Source organism: Sorex araneus, chromosome 2, assembly GCF_027595985.1.
Source record: "Sorex araneus isolate mSorAra2 chromosome 2, mSorAra2.pri, whole genome shotgun sequence".
Classification (NCBI taxonomy): domain Eukaryota; kingdom Metazoa; phylum Chordata; class Mammalia; order Eulipotyphla; family Soricidae; genus Sorex; species Sorex araneus.
Window position 1 is genome coordinate 324,086,741 of NC_073303.1, and position 7,971 is coordinate 324,094,711.

At 47.3% G+C, this 7,971-nt stretch overlaps 1 protein-coding gene across 2 annotated transcripts in view; it reads right to left on the reverse strand.

Moving 5' to 3' along the window:
• The window catches only part of TWSG1 (twisted gastrulation BMP signaling modulator 1), a 41,782-nt gene extending 34,821 nt beyond the window's left edge, over positions 1 to 6,961 (reverse strand). The window contains exons 1-2 of one of the 2 annotated variants that reach the window (XM_055128641.1): positions 6,741 to 6,961; positions 4,510 to 4,661 (exon numbers count right to left, since the gene is read on the reverse strand). In XM_055128641.1, coding sequence (XP_054984616.1) covers positions 4,510 to 4,632 — 123 coding nt within the window. In that variant the 5' untranslated portion in view covers positions 4,633 to 4,661; positions 6,741 to 6,961. The remainder of the gene's footprint in view (positions 1 to 4,509; positions 4,662 to 6,740) is intronic. The other variant, XM_055128640.1, reaches the window with a different exon arrangement.
• Positions 6,962 to 7,971: the final 1,010 nt, after the last annotated feature.

The window sequence follows — 7,971 nt, forward strand, 5'->3', positions numbered from 1 at the left end:
GTGCATCGCCGGGTGTGACCCAAAAAGAAAAAAAATAAAGTACTTAAGATATTAATCCTGAAAATATTAACAATTCATTAAAAAAAAAAAAAACAAATAAACTAGCAAACAGCCAAAGACGTTTTGGGGAAGTGATGAGCCTCTCAGAACACACATTCCAGCACACAGCGGGTGATGTCTTCAAGGACACCCTCCAGCTGTCGTGTCCCCCTCCCTGCAGGAGACACACAGGTCTCACTCAAGGCGTTCATGGCCTCATTCTTCACTCAGAACTATAACCAAAAATGAAGAAATGCTATCCATTTAAGGATAGTTCTCCACATAAAAGAAAACAACAACCTTGGGAAACAGGAAACCTAAGGGCTGAGTCAGGGGAATACCCATACCTCCTTCACCAATAAAACATCCAATAGGTATCCTCAGAGATACCCAATTATCAGACTGCATCAGACACGGTCCATGGACATGAACTTGGAAAAGAACATGTAAAAGTTCTTGGGAAAACGGAACTACCTAGAATAAACAATGAAAGATGAAGGGATACCAATGCAACTCCAGAAGAAGGACTAGAGAGACGGTACAGCAATTAAGGAACTTGCCTTGTATACAGCCAGTCCCCTTTGGATCCCCCGCTATGCACATACTGCTGGGAGCAGTCCCTAAGTACTAGTGCAAATCTCCCCGTACACCGAGCCCTCCCTTCACAAAAGAAACTAAAAAGAAACTGTCCTGGAGAATCTCAACACATGAGGGTAAGGGATTGATTGGCCCTCAATGAAGCCTGGAAAATGGACGACTGGGTCTACAACATTCCCTTTATTTGTGTAATATTAAAATAATTCAAATGGGGGTTTGCTGCATTTACAGAGTGGCATGGCCTGAAAATATACTGGAGTTTCAAGTTAAAGATAAAGATTTATTACTAAAGCTAATACCTTGCACGCGTGAGGCCCTGCTGCTATCTCTGGCACCAGAACCACTACCACCACAAAAAGATCTAAGACAAAGAGCATGTAGGTGTGGTCCCTGAGGCATCTAAGCATCGCAGGATGGCCCAAGTAGTCCCTGGCGTGGCTGAGCCTGTGCAGCACAGCATTCTTAGGCCTCTGCCTGAACCACTGGGCCTGCTTGCAGAGACACAGGAGGACTACCGAACACTGGTGTACCGAACACTGCTTGCAAGACACCCTTGGAAAAAAACTGAGACTTAAATGAACTTAAAATTGCTATGATACTCATTTCTAGTGGGCACAGCACGCAGCCGACCTGGGTTCGATTCCTCTGTCCCTCTCAGAGAGCTCAGCAAGCTACCGAGAGTATCCCGCCCACAGAGCAGAGCCTGGCAAGCTCCCCATGGCGTATTCGATATGCCAAAAACAGTAACAACTAGTCTCACAATGGAGACGTTATTGGTGCCCGCTCGAGCAAATCGATGAGCAACGGGATGACAGTGACAGTGATTCATTTCTAGTGAGGAAAGACAAAGCTAAACTGAAACGGCTTGGGATGAAGCAGATTCCCCCCATCCCGCCCCCCACGGCACAAGGCTGGACTTCAAGATTTGAGATCACAGGCCTAACCAGACAGGCCACAACAAACCCTCGTATATAAACCGTACAATGACAAATAATTGCTATTTTGTAAAATCACGAATAAGCTATATTTTAGATTTCTTATCTTTATGAGATACAGATCAGAATTTTGCAAATAGTATCAGAGATTTCCTTGAAATTCAAACAGCTGGGTTGGACCATTGTAAGGGAGTGTTAATGAAAGGATGCCCAGACATTAATAATTATCTGCTCTTTTCTCTTACTTAAGCTTGAAAAAATCTACAGTAAAACAAAAGTCCAAAAGCAACCAACCAACAAATTTCCCTAGTCAAATATTTCAGGCAAAAATGCAAATTATAGGAAAACAAACAGTTGGAGATGGTGGCAAATTCTCTCTCACAGGGCCAGATTTCCTGATATTTCACTGATCAAATGTCACAACTAAGCAAACTGATTCTGATCAAAATCATATCACTTCCAAGACACATAACTGTTGTCATGTCAGGGTTATAGCCAAGAGGTAGTTGACTCAGAGCTCGACAGCATTCTAGTTTGTGTGGTCAATGAGTTTCTTACCAACCGCTAATCACCAAAAAGGAGGCTAATAAACACACACACAAAAGGCATAACTGCTGATGGTTTAAGAGGATGGAAAGAGAGAACCGCTATGTAACACGACGTTCACCACTAATTAACACAACTTTTATGGAGAATAATTACCAGTATGTTTAGTGGGAAGGCTTATAGGCTTTGAGTAAAACAGACATTAGTTCACAGCCACTTACCCTCTACATAAAGTGAGACTGAATTAATTAACCTCATATTACTTTGCCCCAAAGCAGCTTCATTAAATAGTCACAGAAAAGTGGCATATGCTCAGGGCTAAGTTACTGGGGCAGAGGTGCTGTGTGTTACTGGGAGAGTTGGTAGGTTCTGATGTGCATCTGGTAGGGTGGTGTCTACCTTTGAACCTGAGCTGATAATTTTTAAATTTTTTTCAATTTTATTTTCATAAGTTTGTTCACATTAATCGATAACATTCAATATTTCAACACCAATCCCACCACCATTACACCTTCCCACCACCATTCAAGCGTGCCTGCCAGGGGCTGATGCTAGACAGTTTATTTACTATTGATTGTCATGAGAGATTTTTTTTTGGGGGGGTGGTCACCCCCAGCGATGCTCAGGGGTTACTCCTGGCTCTGCACTTGGAAATTATTCCTGGCGTTGCTTGGGGGACCATATGGGATGCTGGGAATCAAACCCGGGTTGGCGGCATACAAGGCAAACACCCTACCCACTGTGCTATCGCTCCAGCCCAACATCCAGAGACTATAAAACCAAGCTCCTGGAAGTGCAAAGGGGCCGCGCAACATCTTATAGCCTATTCTCCCTCTTAGAGAGCCTGGCAAGTTACCAAGAGCTTCCAGCCCGCACAGGAGAGCCTGGCAAGCTCCCTGTGGCATATTCATATGCCAAATACAGTAACAATGATGGGTCTCATCCTCCTGACCCTAAAAGAGCCTCTAATGCGGCACCATTGGGAAGAACGAGTAAAGAGAGGCTGCTAAAATCTCAGGGCCAGGACAAATGAAGATGTTACTAGGACTGTTTGGCAAATCGATGATCAACAGGATGATAGTGATAGTGATATTACTTTGCAGAAATATGAGCCACATGACTGTGGCCTTTCCTTTACAAGTGAAAGAGTGGTAGCTGTCAAGAATCTTGAAGAGGAATGTCTGACTACAGCCAATAGCTTCCATCAGGCTTGTGAGAGACCCTGAGCCAGAACCCCTGAGTTCATGTATTCCCAAGTTCCCAACTCTCAAAACAAAACTCTTAGACACATGGGTTTGACAGTTATCACAGAGAAAAGGTGTGGAGAGGGTAAAACAGCTAAGTAAATGGGATCAAACAAAACTCTTAGACACACGGGTTTGACAGTTATCACAGAGAAAAGGTGTGGAGAGGGCAAAACAGCTAAGTAAATGTGATCAAACAAAACTCTTAGACACACGGGTTTGACAGTTATCACAGAGAAAAGATGTGGAGAGGGCAAAACAGCTAAGTAAATGGGATCAACTGCATGGTCACGGAAACTAGACTTTTGAGGGGAATCATGTAATATATACAGATGTCCAATTATAACACTGTATACCTGGAGCTTAAGGAATGGTATAAACAATGCCACTGCAAATACTAACTGCATTAAGTTGCTACCTTTGCAGACACTGTTAATGCATGGAATAAGTAACTAATACATTATATTAAGGATGCCATTTGTCTTACATTTTGTAAATATAGCAGTAAATATATAACTCTGTCATGGAAAGTGAGTTATATAAGCAGACCCTTGAACGCGTCTGAAGAGAGTCCTCATCACTTTGTGTAACTGTAAATCTGATTAGAAAGCAGAATATTATTTTCAGCACTGAATTCTGAACTGACTGCTTTATCAAGAGAACAGGGATGGGATGGAAGAAAACTGGGGACACTGGTGGAGAGGAAATGTGCACTTGTGAAGGGACTAGTGTTAGAACACTGACTGAAACTCACTCATGAACAACTTTGTAACAAGAGACTACATTTTAAAAAAATTTAGGCAACAGGGCTGGAGCGATAGTACAGGGGTAGTATGCAATTTGCCTTGCTTGCGGCCAATTGGGGTTCGATTTCTAGCATCCCATACAGTCCCCTGAGCACCACCAGGAGTAATTCCTGAGTGCAAAGCCAAGAGTAGCCCCTGTGCATTGCTGGATGTGACCCAAAAAGAAAAAAAAAATTAAGGCAACAATTCAGACCAGGCAGTCACAAGACTTAATATCCCTGTCCCCAATCTAAAATTGAGGCCTTACAACTAGACGTCAATGCATATGGTACCTATATGTAGTGCTCTGCATCCATTCTACAGTTATACTTTAATACTAGTTTAAAAAGTACTCAAACATACCTGAATGAGACACTTGCTCACATCACTAGCACAGAGTGCTTTGTTACAACTCAGTGACACAGGGACCCATGTCAGGAACACCAGGATGGCTAGAGTAAGCATAATAACACAAGATGACTTCATGTTTCTTCAAATAAGTAATTCCCAGGAAGCTAAATAAACAGAAAAAAAAAAGAAAGAAAAACTTTAAAGGCAAATGGTAGAGTAAAAATTAATACACAAGTGAGAAACAAAATAAGCCAAGTTTTTTTTTGTGTGTGTTAAAAACAAGTGTTCCTTCTCGAGGCGGAGTTGGCACAAGGATTGAAGCATGCCCATTTGATGCCCAGCACCACATGGTCCCCATGTGTCGTAAGGAATCACTTCTTATTAGGGAATCAGGAATACGCCCTGAACACCAATGGGTGTGCCATCCCCAATTAAATTTAAAAAAATTAGGATCATTCTCAATGAAAGATTAAGAATTCACAACAAAAAACCCAAACTATAATTTTATATGATTGTATCTTTGTCATCTTCAAAGATCTAGGGTATTAAAATGCCTCAAACACCCCAAAACACAAGAAAATTAGTGAACATATGTATGTAGTTTACAAATACAGATATTCTGGTCGATGAATATACCGGCAACCTTCAAGAGTATATCAGTAGCCAGACTGCAATACTGCTATGCTACTTATTCAACTCTACTCCTGCATCCACTACTACTAAACTAAGGCCCATAGAAAAAAAAAGCCACTATGGGTGCTCCATTATAGCTTAAAAATACTTGATGGGGGCTGGAGTGATAGTACAGGGGGTAGGGAGTTTGCCTTGCACACACCCGGCCAGGGTTCGATTCCCAGCATCCCATATGGTCCCCGAGCACTGCCAGGAGTAATTCCTGAGTGCAAAAATTCCAGGAGTAACCCTTGTGCATCATCGGGTGTGATCCAAAAAGAAAAAAAAATTAACGGCATTTTAATTGTTAGCATTAGAATGCACATCATTCTCGGGCTGGGTGAGAGCTGAAGGGCTGAGTTCATGTTTTGCATGCAGGAGGTCAGGTTCAATTCCTAGCCCCACAATGTAACCCCAAGCACTGCTAAGATCAACCACCTCAGCAAAGAGCCAGGTGTAGGCCCTGAGCAACCTGTGTGGGCTAAAAGCAAACAAAGCAAACTGCATGTTATTCTAGTGGACACAATGTGGCTCAGCTGTGCCCTGGGTGAGAGCCCAGACTGCCTGAACCCATGGGGAGAGCAGACCTGGCCGCCCCCAGCACTTGGGTGCTGTCCCGAACAATTAAAAACTGCATGGATTCTAGTGAGTTACTTAGGGCTATTTCATCTTGCTTTGTAACATAATAACCAGAAAAAGCAGCTCAAAGAAAGGACTGTCATTTCCTAATCACTGAGCAAGTAACTGTACAGTAACTGCACTAAGAACTCTGAATAATTTATAAAAATGGGAAAAATACTACTTTAATTTCATTGGTACCACAAATTATTCAAACAGATTAAGGTTCCAAAAGAAAAAGCTGCAAAAGACCTGCTCAAGATCACAGCAGTTCAACAACCTGGTCATTATGAAAAGACACAACCTCTTGGGGTTAACACATCCCCTCCCTCCAAAGAAAATCAATTAAAAGAAAACCAACTGAAATAGGAAATGAAAGGTGGGCTATGGCGCCTTGATAGTCATCACTATAAACGTTTACGTCTTGCTAAAGACAACAGCGAAGCGGCAACGATGGGGAGTGAGACCCCGCGGCGTGCACGAGGCCCGGGCCCCGCGCCACGGACCAGCCCCGACCGCGCCCGGGACGCGGGCACCGCGGGCGCCCACCAAGCGCCGGGAAACGGCCCTTCCCAGCGCCGGTCCCCGCGGCCCCGAGAGCCCCCGCAGCCCCCAGCCCCGGCGTCCCCGGACAACAGCGGCAGCCTGCGAGCCCCCAGCCCGCCCGGCCCCCTGGGCCCCGCGGCTCCGCGACCCCGCCTGGACCCCCGGACCTCCGCCCGGCCCCCCTAAGTTCCGCCCAGTCCGGCCAGGCCCGGCCCGGCCCCCGCCCCGACCCCCGCCCGCCCCGCCCCCACTCTGTCTCCGTGGGCGGGGCCCGGGCGACGCCGGCGCCCACGACGGCCGCGGCCTCCATAGGCCCGGCCCAGCCCTGCCGCGCGGCCTGGGCTTCCTTGGGCTCCCCGCGGCCGCCGCGCGCACAACAGGCCGCGGCCCGCAGCAAACAGGCCCACCTGCTGCCTCTCGGCCGGACTTCCCCGCGCTCGCGTCCCAGCAGCCACCCAGCCGCGCCTGCAGGCGCCGCGCACACCCGCCGCTCGTCAGCACGCGCCCCCAGTCGGCCCAGGCCACGCCCCGGCCCAGGCCACGCCCCGGCTCAGGCTACGCTCCCGGCCGGCTCAGGCTACGCCCTCGCCCAGGCCACGCCCCGGCTCAGGTCACGCTTCGGCCGGCCCAGGCCACTTTCCCGGTGACCCAGGCCACGCCCCAGGCCAAGGCAACACCCCAATCCCAGGCCACGCCCAGGTAGGCTCAGACCACGCCCCAGAACAAGCCACGCCCCTGATGGACTAGGTCACGCCCCCGGCTCTGGCCACGTCCCAGGTCACGCCCCGGCAGCCTAAGGCCACACCCACGACTCTGGCCCCGCCCCAAGCTCTTCCTAGCACCCGCCCTCCCCGGCCACATCCCAGCTTCCAGGGCATACCTGTCCCGACATCCCAGAAAGCTTGCCCCGCAACTCTCTTAACCGCCCCCTCGCCTTCCATTCTTTTGTCCGCTAACCTTAAATTTCCACCTGACCCCTCGGTCCAGCCCATTTTCTGGGGCTTTTGGCAGCGCGTTCAAGGTTTATCTTGGGTAAAGGAACAGCTCCTTAGACCCCAATAGCACCCCTGCACGGGAGTTGTTAATTGCTTAGGTTCTGCAGAAACAAGACAGGCACATAATGGTTGAATAGACTAGCTGGTTACGCAGTAGAGCTGACACTTGAACCCTCGTTCTTTAATAGCGACAGGAAGATTTATTTGAAATGATTTTCCGGGATCTTCCTCAAATCTGCTGAAAAAGAATGTCCACAAATGTCCAAGAATGGGAGGCTCAGCAGCTCGCAAAAATCTGGTGTGGACAAATGACTACACAGCACTGTGCTTAGCATTGGGAATGGACGGCAGGAAGAGACATAGGGCTGGCCAGAAAGCTCACTGGCCTGAGGAGGAGATGGACAGCTTAGACAAATGGCTGCAGTGCACCTCTTCGCAATCTTGGTTAGTGCAGGGCGACCTAGGCATGTATTCATGTGCACTGTAGTTTAGAAAAAGTTTCGTCCTACCAACAGCATGTAGAAAAAAGCCAACTGAGAATCAAACTGAGCTTTTCTCACAATACTGGGACTGTGCATTTTCTTTATTTTTGTTGTTTTGGGGCCACACCTGGCAGTGCTCAAGGCTTACACCTGGCTCTGTG